The sequence below is a fragment of the Lactuca sativa genome, chromosome 1 (assembly GCF_002870075.4).
Source record: "Lactuca sativa cultivar Salinas chromosome 1, Lsat_Salinas_v11, whole genome shotgun sequence".
Taxonomy (NCBI): domain Eukaryota; kingdom Viridiplantae; phylum Streptophyta; class Magnoliopsida; order Asterales; family Asteraceae; genus Lactuca; species Lactuca sativa.
The window spans coordinates 216,053,202-216,074,344 of NC_056623.2; the positions used below are offsets into that span (position 1 = coordinate 216,053,202).

Below are 21,143 nucleotides of genomic sequence, written 5' to 3' on the forward strand. Positions count from 1 at the left end.
AGTTGAGTAGGAGTTCACATGATTGATCTCTCGCTGCTTGTCATCAATATCACACGCTTTGATGACAGCCATCACTTCAGCTAGAGAAAGGCGATTGAGATCCTTAGTCTTCTTAATCACAGCTACGTTCATGTCCCAAGATTTTGGGAGAGCATTTAGTGGCTTCTTATTAATTTCTGACTTTGTATAGAAGATCCCTGCCACAGTCATCTCCGTATTGAGAGTTGTGAATCGCTGCAGTTGAGCCTCGAGAGTCTCTCCAGGCACATAGTTAAACATGTTGAAACGTTGTCTCAGCATATCTTGGCGACTCTCTCGCATGTCTTCATTTCCCTCATATACTTCAATAAGGGCTTCCCACAGTGCTTTAGCAGAAGTATACACTATGAATCCTTGAGCAATGTCTAGAGATAAGGCCATAGTCAAAATGGCCAATGCCTTTTCTTGTTCTTCTACACTCTCAAAATCTTCATCAGTGTAGTTTTCAATTTTCTTGTCAACCACCTGCCCCCCAACTATAGTGGTGATTCTGACTGGATCCTTTATAACACATTTCCAAATCTTGAAGTCCTTCATCTTTATATATTTCTCAATTCTATATTTCCACTCGGGGAAACCATCAGCGAACATGAGTCTTGGAATGCGCGTGGTTGTTCCCATCACAGCATCGAGTTCTTGATATTGATTAGGACTTTGTGATTCCATTTTTTAAATTAAAGTTAATTAATTGTTAAATAAAACCTAATTTTCAATAAAAAAAAATATTAATTTACTGTTTACTGTGAATTCTGAAAATTACTCGACTAAGATTCAAGAAAGGTTTACTGCCGAGAAGTGTTTACGGCCCGTGAAAATTTTAAATTCTGGAACAAAAAATTGAAGATGCAATTTTTCTAAAGTCGATTATCAGATAATCGATTTACAGCCAATGATTTTCTAAAGGAACTTTGAGTTTACGGCCCGTGATTTTCTGCTAAGAATTTATTTTAATTTTTGAGAACTTAAATGCAATGAAATATGATTATTAAAGCCTTAAGTCAAGAACTCGATTTGCTGGAGAAGAGATTCGTTTGCGGTGAATGAGCCTTGAATAGCTTGCGGCCGTGAACTTGGTGTTTAAGGCCGTAAGCTCGGACCGTGAACTCTTAAACACACGAAAATCGACTAGAATAAAACCCTTCTTTCGCTGCGAATATCGTTTTGAGCAAAATCGCAACTGTAGGACGTCTTTGACTCTGGTCTCACTCTGATACCAATTGTAAAGCCCGAAAAACGGATCTACCAATGATCAAAGACAAATAACAGAAGCAAAGATGAAATAATAAGCAAATAACAAAACGAACCAAGCTTGCATACGCCTTAAAGCAATAAAACGTCAGATACAACTTGGAGAAAACACGAAGGCATCAACAACCTTTAAAGTCTGACACAACGCCCTATTTATAGACATGACTTACAACCGCAAGGAGTTTACGGCCGTAAACACATAACAGCCGTAAACTAGACAAAATTGGTTTTTCCTACACAATCACTACCACTAACCAGTATGCCTAGACCAAACCATTAGACAGGGTCTTTCATCGATGGTCATAGAGGGGACCGTGAACTATTTATAGCCTATTTATACACAATCACTACCACTAACCAGTATGCTAGACCAAACCATTAGATAGGGTCTTTCAACGATGGTCATAGAGGGGATATTAAGATGGTGCAGGGTGCAAGCTGGAAGTTTTCGTAAGGTAAATCAAATTCTAGAGTTTGCTGCCAAGTGGGATCGTGTTCCAAAAGAATGAGGATCTTTATGGCCATTTGTTACTGTTATGAAAAGCAAGAAACGATAGAGTTTTCAATAAAAACCGACTGTCACCCAATATTATCAAATCTATGAGCTTTCTTTGGATGAAAAACAAGGGTAAACGATAGAGTTTTCAATAAGAACCGACTGTCATCCAATATTATCAAATCTATGAGCTTTCTTTGGATGAAAAACAAGGGTAAAAGAAAGAAGTTTAGCCTGGGCAAATTGGTCTCAATGCCCTTTTCTTAACCCGTAAATTCAGTTGTTTACTGTTGTTTTATTTTCATGATGTTCGTGCTTGTGTTGTTTTGCTACTAGCTTTGTACTGATATTTTCCCTGTCTTCCTCTTTTTCTAATTTTAGTCCCTCTTTTTCTAATTTTAATCTAATGGCCGATTCCAAAAAATATGTTGGAGAATTAAACTATTCGGCTCTGTTAGTTCAAAAAAATTTAAGAAAACTTTTGATAAAATCTACTCTTTAACGACATGTGAAATTGATGTGTTAAAAAATCACTTCTAAAAGACTCAACTATTTTTGTCTAAGTTTGCCCCCTACTTCCATTTCCACCTTGCATCCCAAGACCATAAAAATATTATCTTCACATAACGTGTTAAAAAAATCTAAGAAAAACTTCTGATGCAAACCTAATTTTTATCGACAATTAGTAACCACAATAATTTTGATCAATTTGTTTTTTTCTTTATTAAATGTGATTTCAAAGAAGCAAAGAGCCTAAAAGGCTAAAACCACAATCACATAAACCACAAATAAGTGTTCATACATCAACCAACATCATAAACATAAAAAGAAAAACCATCATCATCATCATCGTATCATCATCGTAACAAAGACAACCATACCAACACAAGAACCCTAAAAACACCCACCACGAAGCCGGAGAACCAAATGCAAAGTCGACTCCTTCTGAATATTATAATCAGCAAGCGTACGACCATCCTCCAACTGCTTCCCTGCAAAGATCAACCGCTGCTGATCCGGTGGGATTCCTTCCTTATCCTGAATCTTCGCTTTCACATTATCAATCGTGTCAGAGCTCTCAACCTCCAATGTAATCGTCTTTCCAGTCAACGTCTTCACAAATATCTGCATCCCACCACGGAGCCGGAGAACCAGATGAAGTGTCGACTCCTTCTGGATGTTGTAGTCGGCCAACGTCCGGCCGTCCTCCAACTGTTTTCCGGCGAAGATAAGCCTCTGCTGGTCCGGTGGGATCCCTTCCTTATCTTGGATCTTTGCTTTCACATTATCGATGGTGTCGGAGCTTTCAACTTCCAAGGTAATGGTTTTTCCGGTCAAGGTCTTCACAAAGATCTGCATACCTCCACGGAGACGGAGGACAAGATGGAGGGTAGACTCCTTCTGGATGTTATAGTCCGCCAATGTCCGGCCGTCCTCGAGCTGTTTTCCGGCGAAGATGAGACGTTGCTGGTCTGGGGGAATACCTTCCTTGTCTTGAATTTTAGCTTTGACGTTGTCAATGGTGTCGGAGCTTTCCACTTCCAAGGTGATTGTTTTTCCGGTCAAGGTTTTCACAAAGATCTGCATACCTCCACGGAGACGGAGGACGAGATGGAGGGTGGATTCCTTCTGGATGTTGTAGTCAGCTAAGGTCCGGCCATCTTCAAGCTGTTTTCCGGCGAAGATAAGTCGTTGCTGATCTGGGGGAATACCTTCTTTGTCTTGTATTTTAGCTTTGACATTGTCGATTGTGTCGGAGCTTTCCACTTCCAAGGTGATTGTTTTACCGGTGAGAGTCTTGACGAAAATCTGCATGCCACCACGGAGGCGGAGGACGAGATGGAGGGTGGACTCTTTCTGGATGTTGTAGTCGGCGAGGGTGCGGCCGTCTTCAAGCTGTTTACCGGCGAAGATCAACCTCTGTTGGTCTGGTGGGATCCCTTCCTTGTCTTGGATTTTAGCTTTGACGTTGTCGATGGTGTCAGAGCTTTCGACTTCCAAGGTGATAGTTTTTCCGGTGAGAGTTTTGACGAAGATTTGCATCCCTCCTCTCAATCGAAGAACGAGGTGAAGAGTTGATTCCTTTTGGATGTTGTAATCGGCCAAGGTGCGGCCGTCTTCTAGCTGCTTTCCGGCGAAGATAAGCCTTTGTTGGTCTGGGGGAATCCCTTCCTTGTCCTGGATTTTTGCCTTGACGTTGTCAATGGTATCTGAGCTCTCGACTTCGAGAGTGATCGTCTTTCCGGTGAGAGTCTTTACGAAGATCTGCATCTGTGTATATAAACAACATCATAAGAACAAAATCACAAAAATCCTATCTGCAAGTATTATTCATGTACACAAATCCTATGTTTGGGATAACGAATTAGTTAATTAATAACCACGGTTGTATAAAGTATATTTCACCGAGGAACTGATGATGCGATCGTCGAATCAGACTTAATTGGAATGAAGTAAGAAAAATTGAAAAACCGATCAACCAAAATTTAATTTGAACATGATCGTTTCTAAAAAGCGATTTGTAGATCTAATAGATCTGCTGATTTACGAATCGAAACGTAAATTGAAACATCAGAAGCGTTACTATAAATCATAAGCACTTCTAAAAGCAACAACAGATGAGCACCGATCGATCATAAGAACAAAACAGACTACAATTGATTGTAAACAAACTGGTACTATAACTCTATATGGATATAACAGATCTAAGAGAGTTGTTGATTGTAGAATCAATATGAGATATAAAAACAATACCTATGATTGGAATTAAACGTGAAATCAATATCACAAACCAATTCGAACACATAAAGCAACAAAGGGGATATAAAAAACATCAAAAACTCGAATCAATTAAAACAATTAAACCAACAAAAGAAGAATCAAAGAACTAACCTTGAGAGAATTGAAGAAGTGTGTCGAGAAAAAATCGATTCGAATTGCAATTGTGAGGAATAGGGGATGGATTTGGGGGTTGATTTATAGGGCAATGAAGGAGAGTATTCAACGAGAATAAAATGGAAGGCGGTGGGAGAGATCCAATGAGAATGTGACACGTGTATCGATGTAGACGCTATCTGTTGCCGCACGTTAAGGCCAAGGTTCGGAACCTTGCGGAAAGAGTGGACCGCCTTTATGATATTTTATGAGGTGCCGTTGGGTTCTTGGTTTGGGAAGATTCTAGATATAGGAAAGCGAATTCGTATTTTATTTCATAAAATGATGATAACGAGTTAATTATTTTAAAGATTTAAATTTAATATTATGAGATATTTTAGGTTATTTAAGAGATTCATTAAAATTAAAAGAATGTCTTTTGGGTTAGTCTATCTTCAAAAGAAAACTACCATACGTATCATGAAATATGAAATTAAAATATGGAGACGTTATGAAATATATAATTCCCTTTTAAAATTATTTCATCGAAATCATATTAAAATCCATAAATAAGAATTACATTTTTACTTGTCCTTTAATTTACTTTCAACCACCCATCTGTATTTGTTCTTCAATTTACTTTCAACTACCTATTTGTATTTGGATTCTCTTTTATACTTTGCATTTCCTTTATCAAGGTACTATATATGTATTTATTTTAATCTTCTATGATCTATTCTTTCCAAATTCTCACTTGCTCCTTATGATTCCAATTTTAAGCTTATTTTGTTTTTATTTTAGAAATCACCTTTCATTCTTTATAGATATTGGAGTTTTCACATAACTTTTTTTATTATTCTTTTCCATATTCTTTGATGTTTGTGTTTATATGTTGATCATTCAACCTCAATTGTCATTACACTTTATCTTATCTCTAATATAATTTTGACTTTCTTATGACTTAAAATTTTAAAACTTTCTATGTGTGAAAGGGTTTTTAATCATAGATCTATATGTTTTACTCTTGTACTTCATATCTTGTTGATTGTCATTCCCATTTTAAATTTCCATCTATCAAACACACATTGTTTACGCATCGACATTTAATAAAATGATAATTTCATTAATTTATTATGATATGTATTCTCTTCTCGCAACCAAACTTACATTGTCTTCCTCTTGACCATATATTTCTTATGAATTTAGCTTAATGCTTTAAATGATAATGATAATAATAATAATAATAATAATAATAATAATAATAATAATAATAATAATAATAATCTGTAGGGAAATAAAATATTCTACAACTCTTTTGAAAGCATCTTTGTCATATGATTGAGCTCTGTGTCCTTCCACATATTTATTCATTATTGATTATAATAATTTATTCTTCTTTTATCTTGTACACATCCTTAAGAAGAGTTCTTTGATTATATTATGTATCTATTTGTTGTTCTTTCTTTACGCATCACTAAGAATCTTTTGGATAGCTTTAAAATGGCCAATTTAGAACTTTCATTAGTCTCGAGTTGTCTTCAAGATCAATATAGGATGAGCGTCTTCCTTGATAAGATTTTCTATTCAAAATTTGTTCATCTCATTACGACATGAAATCATTTCTTATTGTAATAACTTTCCCTAATATTTCCAAATTTAGTACATTTTATATTCAAATTATCAAATAAAAGTGTGTACCCAAATTATATAGCATGATAATTCCTAACAATGCAAATATATAAATTTTAATAAGCATATAGGACATAATGTTGTCAATAATAGTGGTAGTAAGTTACTCTACTTTCTTACTCTTTCACATGTCTATCTGTGAAAAATCTCAACTTACTTTGCTTAAATTATAACTTTAATACCAACTTGTAACATCATAAATTTTATATTATTTTTAAAAATAATATTTGTTTATGTTTGTTTTTTCAAAACCTTTCATATAGCGAAATTTAGTCGTAATTGTAAATTTTTTCCAAAACATGATAACACATTTCACAAGGGTTACAAACTAATATACGAAACCATCGATAGCATTCAAAAGTAAATTGCTACAAAATACTAACTAACTATGATGCTCTACCTGTAAGTCCTAAAATATATGTCTTCAAGTTTTTACAAAATACATGTTAGCAGTCTATGTCAATACTGATTACATGTACATGCCATTTAAAATAAAAAAGAATTTGTAAGATTTTTGTTTTGTAAGATACATGGGTTTTAGACCAAAAAAAAAGTATTTAATCATTAATCAATTGCATACCAAAGTCTTTTGTTATCTTTCAGTATAAAAACATAATTAGATAAACATACTCTCATGTTACACTCAATGATATGTAATGCAATGCATGATTTCTAAGTAAGTAAATTTTAAGAGGTCCACATCCTTGGTGCTGTAATCACCGACTCCTTGCCACTTACGATGAACATATCAATCCTAATGAGCTTATTTTCATAATTCTTATTGGTGCCACCAACCCTTATTGAGATGAGTTTATAGACATACTACCAAACCAATGTAATTACATTTGTGTGTATGATGAACATACTACAAACACACTTTGAAAATGCAAACATTCTTCACATACAAAGTGATGTGTCATGAATCATGGTATTCTTATTATACAAAACACAAAGTAACATAGCAATACATAATAATTATTCGTAGAATTCCTCAATCATAAACATTTTATTTCATAATAAAAGCATATGTTCATAATTAAACACTAGTGAGATTTATCCAAGTAACTATTCATATATACTCAACTTTTGGTAGTTAGTATTAACTAACTAGAACACTTTGATTGTGTCCTTGTCCTTGTTCTTGCTCCAAACTCTTCTCCAATCATATTCAATTGTTATAACAACCTTGTTTAGCAATTCATATGCTTGTTATAATATTAAACATGGTAATTTATCGATAAATCAATGCTTTTTAACACTTGTCCCTTGTATTTTCATCATAACATGCATATAGAGATGTCATTACATCTTTTCTAATTTACAATACTTGATATCATTGAGTTTCCACGCATTATAAAGATCTTGTTAGCGACATACTCTTAATCTAATTTTAATAATCCAATTTGAATTTATTTATCAAAATGAAACACAGTTTCAAATAGTTTCTAGCCCTGTTATTTGAACTATCACTCCAATGGTAATGTCTGTTGTAATATAGTTCCACCAATATTTCATAATGCCACTAGTTTATAACCCGTGGGAACCACGGTTAAAAAATTAATTAAACTTTCTAAGTAAAAACTCAAAACTATTAATTAATAATTTTAAATAACTTATTAATTAAAAGATAATTTTTAGTTATATATAAAATTATAATCGTTGATTCAAATAAATACGTAAAATATATTATCTTATAATTTGTATAAATTATATTTTATTATAATTGGTATAAATTTTATTTTATTTTTATTCTAATATTATTAATTTAATGTAATTAAAATGTGATTTAAATTTTGAAATTTGAAATTTGAAATGGAGAATTATTACATTGACAAGTGTCATGATATTAATTACAAGTGCCAATAGATTGACAAGTGTCATGATATTAATTACAATGCCTAATATGGTAACACATGGCAAAAAAACTATTCATTTATTAGTATAGGGAGATTTATATAAGCTTTGATGATTTTCAACCAAATTTATAAAACACATATGGCTGATAGCTCCAACTTGTTAATAATGGTAGATAACATGTTAAGATAGCTCATATCATTGTTATCCAAATTAGGATTATTGATCTCATTTATATGAAGACTTTTGCAAAACATGTTAATTCAGCACAATAACATGTTATCCTTAGTCGAACTTCCATTATCTAAGCTTAAACTATAACATGTAAACCCAAAATCAAAAGTCATATTTCATAATCATACTTCAAATCTCTATTGAACGATCAAGAGTGAATACCTTGAATTCAATGTATATGATGCTAAATATTGTTAATCCTCTTTGATTTCATTTTGATTTGAGCACTCATGCATCAAAAACACCCATTAAGTTTCGGAGTTCTGAGAGCTAAATGAGCTTAATTGGGTCTTAAACCCAAAGTCAAACCTTGGTCAACTGTTTTTGTGTGGACCGAATAGCCTTAAGGAATGTTTATGCACATTATATACTCACGTCACATAACTGATTTAAATAATTTATACAGTTTTTAACCGGTTTTTTTAGTTAATTTTTTTACTATTATTATTCTACCCAATTATCAGCAGAAAACAAAAATACAACTATATATAACCAATTACCAAATCAAATCTACTTTAAAATGGAAGAAATCAACATCTTTTCAAGTTTTTTTTTAAAAAAAAAACCCAATATTTTCATGTTCTCAAATGAAGAAAATAAAAGTCGACATACTTACAAATTCAAATTCAAATTCAAATTCAACAGAGCTTTTCAAGGCCAAACTTGACCAAAAACATCCCTCTTCTTATATTGTCGATCCCAAGACCAAGGAACATCTGCACATAGTATACAACAAACACAAATTGTACAACTTGACAAAAACTACATAAGATAGCCTCATACTTTACTTTTTAACCAAAATAGGCAATGTACTTTATAATTTTACCCATAATAACAACCTACTCACATTTTATTTATCAATGATAACAATATGCAACAAATAAAGTACATTACTATATTTGTGTAGAAATGTAAAAAATAAAGTACGCTGCTATTATGGGTAAAGAAATGTAAAGAGGATAAGTAGTTTGCTATTATGGGTAGTGAGAAAAGAATTAAGATGACCTTCTGAAGAGTAACGTTGAGGAGGGAGTTCATAAGGCACTGGCAAGGTGATGACATCCGACATTTTGTTGGTATGTAATGAAGACAATGTCACTAGCTTTGTTCTTTTTTCTTCATGTGTTTTTGAAGATGAGACGTGAATATTCTGTGAAATAAAAAGACACAAATGCCCTCATCTTAGAATAAATATATCATTACCCTAGAAAGTGGGGGAAAGAGGTGAATGCACTGTAGCCCTACAAAGTATGTAAATGCCTCCTCATCCTCACAATAAAAAAAAATAGAGCTAGAGAGTGTGCAAAAAGACATGAATGCCCTCAATAGACCTAGAAAATGTTAAATAGACACAAATGCCCATATCTTGGAAAATAAACCTAGAAAGTACGTAAATGCCCTCCTCATTCACACAATCATATCAATAGCCCTAGAATATGTGCAAAAGACATGAATGCCCTCATCATCAAGAACAGCCCTAGAAAGTATGCAAATGCCCTACTCATCCTCACAATTGAAAAAGTAGACCTAGAAGAAAGTGTGCAAAAGACGTGAATGCCCTCAATAGCCCTAGAAAATATGAAAAGACATAAATGCCCTCCTAATCCTCAGCCCTTGAAAGTTTGTCCAGTTCATTCTGGTGGAAAACAAGCATTTTTACCTCTGATGGGGTCCGGTTTTCTGTACAAGAAAACGCATGAGCATGTATGGTTGAAGATGGTAAAAACAGCACACCAAGCTGCAAAAGGGTAATAAAGTCAACTCAAGATATATGGGTGAAATTGTAAAATTACCAATCTACCCATTTCCGGTAGAAGAAAATTTGCAATCATGGTTTGGGCGATTTTAGATCAAAACAGACAAATGCTGGATTGCTTATTCATCATGTAGGAAAAAATAGGGAACAAAATGAATATATTTTTCACACACATAAGTTATATTACACTATTAAAGCTTCAAAGGAAAATTTCAGAAAAAAACACACTTTCTCTGTTTTATAGATTCGCCACTTTAATTATTTCTAAATCATCATACTTTTTTTGATTATTTAAAAATACAATTTTCCCAGTTGAGGACAAAATACAGAAAAAACATGAGGTACTTTCACCATTTTATCAAACTATTCACTATTGTGTTTTTATGATTGGCTAATTCCATTAAAAAAAAATAGACCAACAATAAATTGATGGAAAGTAAGTAGTTTGTGCTTTTCTGTGGCTTGACTGATATATATATATATATATATATATATATATATATATATATATATATATATATATATATATATATATATATATAATTATAGAAATATGATAATTCTTCAAAACTTGAAGCTAAAAAAATAACTTATAGTAAGCTAAAAAATACCTCATATGAACGAATCATGAGCTGTGTATTGTTTTTCTGAAGAGCCCCCCAGGCAGCTTTACTGAGGTTTGCTGAGGTCAGCAAAAACCATCTGTAATAAGTGGATTCAAAATATATATATATATATATATATATATATATATATATATATATATATATATATATATATATATGGTCAAATAGTCAACAAGCAAATTATAGAAAGACAAGACAAGAGAAGAAAGGCACATACGCAAGGTTTTGACCATTATAACGAGTAAATGTCTTTATATGAGGTATCGCACGACTGGAACAAATAATGTAAATATATCAGTATTATCTAAAACAAGTAATATTTAAGAAAAAGAAAAAAAAAAAAAAAAAACATTTGAGAAAAAAAAAATATTTAATACCAGCGACCAGTGTGGGTTGCTTTCCATTTTGCCCAATATTTCTTCAAAAATGGTTTCTCTACGTTCTTTTGAGGGCTTGGAACACAGCTCCCTGCAGCATAACCCTGTTGAGTACAAATGTTAAATAAAAGAAACTCAACATTCTTCCTTTATAATAATAAAAAAATAATAATAAAATTTATATATTTACCTCAAGAGAGCATCTGATATCTTCAACAGTGGGCCATACAATTAAAGGGTCCCCAAGGCCAAGAGGCTTTTTATTATCATCTGAAACTCCTGATGACATTGAGAATGCAAATTCAGACATCCACTTCTCATCTAAAGAACCCAAGGATGAGAACTGTTGCAATGAAAACATATCAATGTATTTATTTATATTTATAACAAACCATAAAATAAAAATTCATACTTTCATTGTAAAATTATCTACCTGATATATAAGGGGAGAGTTTTGGAATTCTTTATCAAAAACACAATCCTGTAGAATGGATCTTAGCTTCATGTGTCCCCATTTCTTAATGTTTGAACCTGTATGATACCCAGGCACAGAACCTATTAACCTCACCTGAAATTTCAGAAAAAACAATTTTTAAGTAGAAAAATGGAGACTGCATTGAAAGGGTTTGATTAGCCAAAAGACGTTAATGCCCTCCCCATGAAAATTGCCCTAGAAAAAGCTTATCCGTTCTTGTCCCGTGTGTTTGTTACATGGGACAAAGCTTTCTAGGGGTATTTTGGATAATGAGGGTGAGAAGGGCATTAACGTCTTTTGCACAGATGAGAGAGTTACCGTTGCACTGCTGTAATCAAATCTTTTAAAGAAAAATGAGTTGAAGCTGATGTTGCCCAGTTCTGGAAGCTTCACAGAAAACTCAGGCCACTGCAATTATTCAAATAGATAACCACTAATTAAAGGAACTGATATCACTATAGAAATATGATAAAAATATCAAGGGGAAACTATATTTAGAACAACAACATTGTGATTGCACCAAAAATTCCAGCAGAATTGCCTCTTTATCAAGTTTAGAAGCTTCTAAAGAGCAAAATGTCAATTAACACAATTTTAATATCCTAATATCACTTATTAATTTTTGTGCCCATCTTCAATCAATTTTAATACCCTACTATCACTTATTTATTAGAAGCATCTATAGCCACGAAACTGTTATTATAATAATCATAAGAAAATAATAGTTTTGTGGCTATATTGATAAAAATGGTGGTATAATAGTTTAATCACTACAGAGAATAGTTAAGTGGCTAAATGGATATAATGAGAAAATATGAAGAATCAATGATAGAATATTGAAATTTCTTTGGAAGAAAACCAACACAATCTGGAAAATCAGATGAAATTTAACATTAATACAACAGTTGAATGCGCATTTATGCAACAACGTTTCACCTTTTTCCTAATTTATATAACAAAGTGTTTTTTCAAACAAAATTTTCATTCTACAACCAATTAATATGAAGCATTGTAACCAAGAACATTTCAACCAGATACACACCAGTAAAACATTGAATCTTCTGATCCTAAAATAAAAAACAAGTTTGTTGCATAAGTTGTGGAAAAGGTGAAACTTTATTGCATAAATGCACATATAATCCTTGATAAAGATGAATTCCATATGCAGTAGTGTTATACACATAGTACCTTCAATGCACTAAGGTAGTCAATGAGATCAGTTTCAAAACCACTTGCTTTATTCAAACAATCTTGATTCTTCCATGGGAAATCTTGCATCCACAGACCCTGGCTTTTGTTATTCCAATCAACATAGATTAAGTTTGCTGTATGAACAATAATTCTTACTCCTTCAGGATACACCAGAAACATGGCTTTTGAATGATGTGTCCCCCATGCTATTGGTAAAGAAGGTTTATGGAAAATCCAATTTTCAAGTTTGTGTTTCTGCCAAAAAAAAAAAAAAAAAAAAAAGTTAAAACTTTTTATGCCAGCAAGAAGCTTTGAATGCATGTGTGAGACAAATTAAACCAATTGCACACCTTCATATTCGCCTGCCTACCATCACTTTCTCCATGAACCACCAAAACATGAGGAATATTCTTTAAATTTGGACATGCTATAAACCAAAAAAAAGAAATGTTAGAAATCATAAATCATCTAAAATTAGAAATACTAAAAAAGTATAGAAGAAAGAACAAAACATTTGGATCCTGTTTGGTGTGCATTGGACTGGGACAATGACTGATGTCAATGAGAAAAAATTTGCAACTTTTTGTGTAAAAAAGACGGAAATGCCCTCATCCTCATCATTGAAAATTCCACAGGTCCTAAAGATGACAATATGCCACCAAAGGCCACACTTGGGTGGATGTTTTCTTACCTGACATCAACCAATCAATGTCAACCATGTAGTTTGAAAGAACAGCAATGACCACATTCCCCTAACAAAAATACAAAAGTGGCTCATCTTAAGCTCACGATTTTCAATATATATATTTTTTGGGAATGAATAAATTTCGATATATTTGAAAAGAATACCTGAATTACATCTGCAATCGATACAGAACTAGTATTAGCCCATGGTTGCAGACCTTTGACTTTCATAAGTCGAAAAGTTTGTGGTATTTTATCTTCTGAGGGCTTGAAATTGCGGATTGCTTCAGCAGAGTTCTTTGTATCTTGGGTATCTTCATTCAGCTCAGTCTGTATGTAAAAGAGGAATACATAAACATAATTCATATAGATTCAATCAACCATTTAAAAGAAAAAAGGAATTTCCCTATTAGAAATACCATTGTATGAGTCATAACAAATCAAAAAGAAACACCACTGTTTATTTGTCCAGATTAAGTTTTGTCCCCATTAAGTCGAAAAGAAAAAACAACTTAAACAAGTGAAGCTGCAGTACTATAAGTAACAAAAGTACCTGTAATCTTCTAGCAAGGGCCTCATCTTCAGAAACTTGTCTCAATCTCTTTTGCGTAAGTGGCTCATCTTGATCTCCTTCAGCTAAAGGTCTTTTCTGTTTGTTTGGGGAAGACTTTTTTCTTACATCATCAAGAGCTTTATATTTGAATAAGTAGTGCCCAGGGATTAGTTCTATTATATCACCATCTCTGATTGTTAGCTTTTGTCCAGATAAGAGCTTCTTCCTCCTTTGATCCTGTGATCTAATGACAACTGGGTTTGTTCCTTCCTACAAGCACATACCTTATGTCAAACAGAATGTTGCATTTTTGACAAGGTTACAGTGTTAAAGGGATCAAACAGAGGGGTATTTTGGTCATTTAACATTGCTATATCCGAAATCTATGGTCTGACAGATAAAAATAGTATTGTTTCAGTTTATATATGTCAAATGCAAAACCTTTCATAGCTGAAAGTGCATATTGTATCATGCTGTGAGGATTTTGTTCTATTTCCATCAAACTCGGTTTCTAACAAGTTTCATACTTTCTCTTTGAATGGAAGAAGGTATATGATATATTCCTGTTGATCGTCATCACTGGAAGTTTCATGATGACAAAATTGTTTACTAGGATCGATCCCATTATCTGTTTGGGTAAATTTGCACATATTGAGAAGATTTTTTTCCCGAAATCCAAACACATTCTTAAATGGAGGTGAACATAAGTGTGTGAGAAAGACAAAAAAAGGTTATACCACAAGAACTTCCGCAGAGTCATCAGCAGAGACGATAATGGATACATGTTTACGGCTTAGCCTCTTGTCAGTGATAGGTATAACATCGCGACCTAATAAGTTAATGCATTTACTAATCTCAACTCTAGGGATTGAATTCGAAGTGTCTTCCTCTAGATTAGCATTCAGAGGCACCAAAACCCCAACCTTCTGCACATAATCAAAAAGAAAAAACATATATTTCGTAAACCGATTCATGTGTAATAGTTCGTGTGACAGTATGTTGAGGTTACATACCTTAGAAGAAGTTTCCATTGACAAATGTGTAACTAGCAAAGCATGATCTTGAACCCTAATAACGGATATGGATTTCGTGTTTGGTACTTTGGTTTTTGGTGTGTAAAATGAGGGGGAAATATCAGTCAGCACCTCGAGGGGTAGCTACGTGTAGCCTTTTTCTTTTTAGTTCCGCGAAGAATGGCGGTGTTCGGTTACATGATTTTGTTGAAGAAAAATGTAGGAGCATAAAGCAAAAACAAAAGTTTTTGAAACTTACTATTTTCTATTATACTAGTTTATAACCCTTATAAATTTAAAATTATTAATAGCTTATTTTAAATAAATTATTAATTAAGAGGTTTTTTAGTTATATAAAATTATAATCATTAATTTAAATAAATATGTAAAATTATATCCCTTTATAATTTGTATTAATTTTATTTTAATTTTAATTTTAATGCTGTTAATTTAATGTAATTAGAATGAGAAATTTAAAATTTAAAATTTAAAATGGAGAATCAATAGTATGCATTAATTATGAGACATAATAAGGTAAAACATAAAGAAAAATAAAATTTGCATTAATTATGAAGCTTAATATGGTGACACGTGTCAAAAGGAGAATAAAACTACTCTTTTATTAGAATAACTAGTTTATAACCCGTGGGACCACAGTTACGAAATTATTAAACTTGTAAAAAATTCAAAAATATTAATCATTTATTTTATATAAAACTTTAAATAAGTTACTAATTAAAAGATATTTTTATTAATTATGTAAAATTATAATCATTAATTCAAATAAATATGTGGAGTTATTTTTTTCATAAATATTAAACAAATAGAATCACATTAATTAGGAGGTTTAATCGATTTATAATAGAGAATTAATAGAATGACAAGTGGCATCATATTAATTAGGAGGTCTAATATTGTGACACTTGGCAAAAAAACTACTCTTTTATTAGCATAGGATAAGGAGATATAATACTAGTTCATAACTCGTGGAAACCACGATTATAAAATTAATTTAATTTTTATAGTAAAAATTTATAATTATTAATCAATTATTTTAAATAAATAATTTAAAATAAACTATTAATTAAGAGTAAGTGATATACTTAAATTTTAAAGTTAGTTATAACTTCAAATTTAACATATAATTAAAAAAGTAAATATTTCTATAAAAAGTTTAAAATCTATTATTTAAAACTTTATCCTCATTAATTGTGAGAGTGATTTGTCTAATATATGTCTTTAACACATATCATAATATTAATGTGGAGTTGTATTAGAGTGACACATGTCACAAAGAGATTAAAACTATTCTTTTATTAGTATAGAGATTAAAAGTGGATGACGAAATGTTTATTTTGTGCATTTACGTTAGCCATAATAGTTTGTAGGGATTGACAACTTTAGTCATAATAGTTTGTAAGGATTGACATCCGGTGCTTTCAATCAGATGCAGACAATAGACGATCCACCGTTAGTTCCATAGCTTTTATACAAACAAAACTCATTTTTTTTCTGTTTGGAGTCGGTGACACACCATCTACCTCAAACTGTAAGAAACAAGGAGATGCCACAAAAAAATCTCACGACCCTCCAACTACAACACTGATTTCCATAATTGACCCGTCGATTTCCAATTTCCTTGAAGCTTTTCAACTTTTTTATTCATCTTCTACATCCACCGAAAAGTTTCTTTCTTTGCTTTATTTGAATTTCTTTTTGTTAATTTGGGTTCTCGATTTTTGGGCAACGAGAAGGTCATTAATGGAGCCAAAACTTGTGCATGGACACAAGGTGACTCCAACATGTCCTTTTTCCTATTCTATAGAACATATTGATCGTAGAGTAATCATACCAAGCTCTGGAGTTCCTTAAACTCCAAAAACATCCATGGAAGGGACCAAAACCACCCAAATATGACGTCAAACTTAAATCTAGAAGAATAAGTGCCAATATATGAACTTTATACCTCAAATAGCTCAGAAATATGAAGAATATGTTGGATCTAAACTTGCTCCTTACTTCCTTGCACCAAGATGAACCTCTCCTTTCCCCAAGCTTCACCAAAATCCAAAGAATAAGCTCTAAATCAAGAAATCAAGCCCTCAATCATGAATGGAAGGTGTCACAACTAGAAATTTTTGTGCCTTGTAACTACAACACTTAAGCCAAATTATGAATCAAAGACATGAGAGCATGTATGATGCATACTCTATAACAACAGAATTTCAATCAAACACCTCATACAAGCATTTCAATGTAGTCATTAAGCAATTGGAAACCCTAAAAATTCTTGTTTAAGTCCATTATGGACTAGGACTTCCTTATTGGGCCCAATGGACCAATAAGCTTCCAATTTGACTACCTTGGGCTTAGAAATCTTAAATGGGCTCTAATTGGATCCACTCTCATTCATTTTAACATTTTGGGCCATATTGGGCCTAGAATGAAATAAAACACCTTAATGGACCTCATTGGACCATAATTAACCTAATCTAACCGAATAAAGCATAAAAATCACATTTCTATTTTTATAGGGCCAAAAATCATTCAACCTAACTATAACATGGGCTTAAGGGCAAAAAGCCCAAAAACCTCCTCTCACCCTCCCCATTCTCGGCCCAAGCCCAAGAGAAAGAGGAGTTGACTTTATGAGTGACACCTCACCATTATTCATGGGACATCCATGCATGAGAACTCAAACATCCATGCACTCACATACTTCCAAGCTTAGCCACTCTTTTCTCCTTCTCTCTCTCTTGCTCTCGGCCGATTCCAAGCACACAAACACACATTTCACTCACTATTCTCTCAAGAAACTCTCTCATTTCTCCTCCATATTTTCGAGATCTAAGGAGCTTTCAAGAAGATATCTCCACAAATTCTTCATCTAAGGTAAGATCAAGTTTGGATCTATGATCTAGGTTCTTTGTTTTATCAAAAATCTCCTTCTAATCCATGTAAAAATCATTATCACTCTCTTAGAAACCCTCTAAGTTCGAGATCTCCAAGGAAGGTTGCTAAGGCCGAATTTTCTTCTCATTTTCTTCCAAAAACCGAAACCACACTCAAAGGTGAGCTTCATACCCCCTCTTTTTCGGTTTTTATAAGTTTTGTGGGGGAGAATACTAGCAAAGGTGTAGATCTATGAGTATATGTATGCCTTGTATGATTTTTATGCTTATATGTATGATCTTATGTGATTGTGATGTTTATACTAGCCAAAAAGAACCTAAAAATCGAGATCTACAATATGATGAATGAAATAAGTATAACTTATACCATTTCACACTAATCAAGTCTAGAAAAATAACCAAGTTGGTTAATATGAACATTTTTGGACTTAAAACCCATTTTTGGGCTCAAAATGCTAAAAATACAAAACTAAAGGGCCCAAAACGACAATATATGAATTATGAAGGTTGAGATGAGTCTAAACATTTTCTAATGTGTATTTTCTGAATATCAACACTTTTGAGGGGTTGAAAATATGAATTTTAAACATAATGGGCCAAAATGGGCTTTTCGGCCCAATAAAGCCCCAAATTGCGAAAATTTTGATTTGGAGGGGCTGAAACTGCACATTTCTGTAAAACAGGGGATTTCTAGTGTACCAAGTCCATTTCAAGGGTCAAAAATGCTTTTCAAATTAAAAAGGGACCAAAGATGCAAAAATTTTCCTTTTTGGGCCAAAATTGTAAAAGTTGCGAAAATGGAGGTTTCAACCGAGAAAATTTCATTTTTGAAGGACTTAAGCTGTTTATCAAGTAAATTTGTGCTAAAAATGTATTTCCAACAAGTTTTGATACTAAAGTGTCAAGAAAAATAGTTTAAGGACTAAAATGAATATTCTTTTATACACAAAGTGTTAAAAGTGTAAATTTTTATCCAAGAAATGGCTTAAAAAGATAAACTCTAATTCTTAAAACAACAAATCCCTTAAGATAAAAATACTAGTACTACGTCTACCGGCGAAACGTAATAATAAATACACTTTCAACACCAATATCGTTACTAAACGAATTGATTCGGTCTCGAATCAATAACGAATCAAAAATCAATAAACAATGATACTTCAATACACACGCGGGAATTTGCGAGAAGTCAATACACCATCTTTGGGCTCAAAAGTTTCAAATCGTGCTTGTTGGGCCTAGCTAGCCCAATGACATGATCTTTAGGCCCGAAGGGAACGCGCTTACATGTTATTGGGCCTTATATGACATAGTTTCATGTAAAAGGACTTTCAATAGCTTTATTGTGCTGTTGGGCCCCAAGGGTCCTTTGATACTGCTAGCAAAGTCAAGAAGTCAAATGCGAGTCGGGCCAAGGGCCTTTCGCATTTACGATAGCCTTGAACGACTCATGGAAATAACGGGGGCTTCGTACCCTCTTTTCTCCTCGGTTGTGGGGCTATGAGAAGTCAGGGTGGTTGGATTAAGTAAGTAGTACAAACGACGCCTAAGGGATCGTTTGTATAGTTGTAAACTAGTCATTTTCATTAATGCGTGATTATAACGACTCACAACCCGTAATTAATCCAATGTCACCTGGAATTATCGAATACAACGTCGTATCGGAATAATACTAACTCAACTACGTAATTTAATGTATTGGGAAAACATCGGGTTTTCCTGGGAAATTCAACGCTCTTAACTACGTGATATATACAAAGTTTAACAGTTATTCACATTCATAATAATCAACAAGCATACTTACGGATCTTCACACTTTTTCTTATATACAACATTTCTTTCTAGAAAATATCGGATTTTCTGTGGTTTCCAAAATTATACAAATAATTTCTTTTCAAACCTTACTTATGAACTCACCAACATTTCATATGTTGACGTTTTTCCAAAATACTTGTATTCTCAGGTAACAGGTAAATTCAAAGGAAAAATGTACCCAGTGATGTCATGTTGTTTGTTTAATTAGTATCGAACAATTTACGTTTTGGAAATGTAATGTTTTGAAACAATGTACTAAATGTAAACAATACCGGTTGTAATATTTCAATGCATGGTGATGAATGATGTTATGTTTCATGTATATTCATTGTGATGGTATTCAATTGAGTCACAATAGCCCTCGGACGTTTCCGCCGTCTGGTCCGGGGGTGTGACAGAAGGGTTGGAGGTTGAAGGGGATGTCCTAAACCTTGAGTTTATGTGCTTAAATATGGAGAAAACCCTAAAAATTGTGGGATCGGGCTACATCGATTGTCACACCGTGGTTTTCCTCTTGTCAAGTCGTGGCGACCATCCAAACATGCGTTTTCTTGAAATTGCAATGCCCTATTGTGACACCTCATTCTCCATGTTGTGGCACTTGGTTTTTCCCCCAAAACCTTACATTTAATCCCTCAAGCCCTCAAATGATCTATCATGGAAAACGGGTGTTATATTTAGCAACAAATATACGATTTCTATAAAAATAAAAAAATATTAATTCACTGATAAAAAATAACATTCTATTCAAGGTTCTAAAAAGCTCGTCATGGATTCGCCACGACATGTCATGGCTCCAAGGCTTGTTCTTGTCAACGAGTTTTGTGAAAATGTCGTCTTAAGTCATATATGTATATAAAAATAAATAATAGTAGAATATATATATATAAAATTATTAATTATATACAAAATTGCTACCTTAAGTCATGTCTTATAAACAACGTGACTCGTCAAGGCTCGAAAAAGCTTAAGGCTTTGACATTGCCGCTAAGTCACGCCTTACGTTATTTAGAACATTGGTTCTATTATACTAAAATTTATCAAGTGATATGTTTAGTCGTTTTATGTTTTCACAAATGAGACTTTTGTTGGTTGACGTGAAAAAGGTATGCTTCCGATTTATTACTTTTAGTCTATAGATAATTGTGGACGATTAATATCAAGATATGCCATTGTAGCACGATTTGATAAAAGATTTCCGCGTTATTTTTTTGTAACTTAGAAGAGGTTAGAAGACTTTGTCCCATACCTACTTTAAGAGGACCCACAAACCAGTTTTGGGTTGTGGTCTTCTAAAAAACAAATGG

General features: G+C 33.0%; 2 protein-coding genes across 2 annotated transcripts; both read right to left on the reverse strand.

Annotated features, from left to right (window-relative positions):
• Positions 1-2,532: 2,532 nt before the first annotated feature.
• LOC111891693 (polyubiquitin) lies at positions 2,533-4,835 on the reverse strand. The gene is made up of 2 exons (XM_023887760.3): positions 4,676-4,835; positions 2,533-4,054 (listed from the first exon to the last, which is right to left on the reverse strand). The coding sequence occupies exon 2, from the start codon at positions 4,052-4,054 to the stop codon at positions 2,678-2,680; it is 1,377 nt and encodes a 458-aa protein (XP_023743528.1). The 5' UTR covers positions 4,676-4,835; the 3' UTR covers positions 2,533-2,677.
• Positions 4,836-8,921: 4,086 nt separating this feature from the next.
• Positions 8,922-15,317, reverse strand: LOC111891697 (tyrosyl-DNA phosphodiesterase 1). Its single transcript, XM_052764712.1, has 16 exons — positions 15,110-15,317; positions 14,834-15,022; positions 14,097-14,366; positions 13,709-13,873; positions 13,551-13,611; positions 13,210-13,286; positions 12,857-13,114; positions 11,987-12,076; positions 11,627-11,761; positions 11,384-11,536; positions 11,194-11,297; positions 11,034-11,087; positions 10,802-10,892; positions 10,095-10,172; positions 9,440-9,584; positions 8,922-9,150 (listed from the first exon to the last, which is right to left on the reverse strand). Exons 1-16 carry the CDS (start codon positions 15,125-15,127, stop codon positions 9,086-9,088), a joined length of 1,953 nt encoding a protein of 650 aa, XP_052620672.1. The 5' UTR covers positions 15,128-15,317; the 3' UTR covers positions 8,922-9,085.
• Between the last annotated feature and the right edge of the window lie 5,826 nt (positions 15,318-21,143).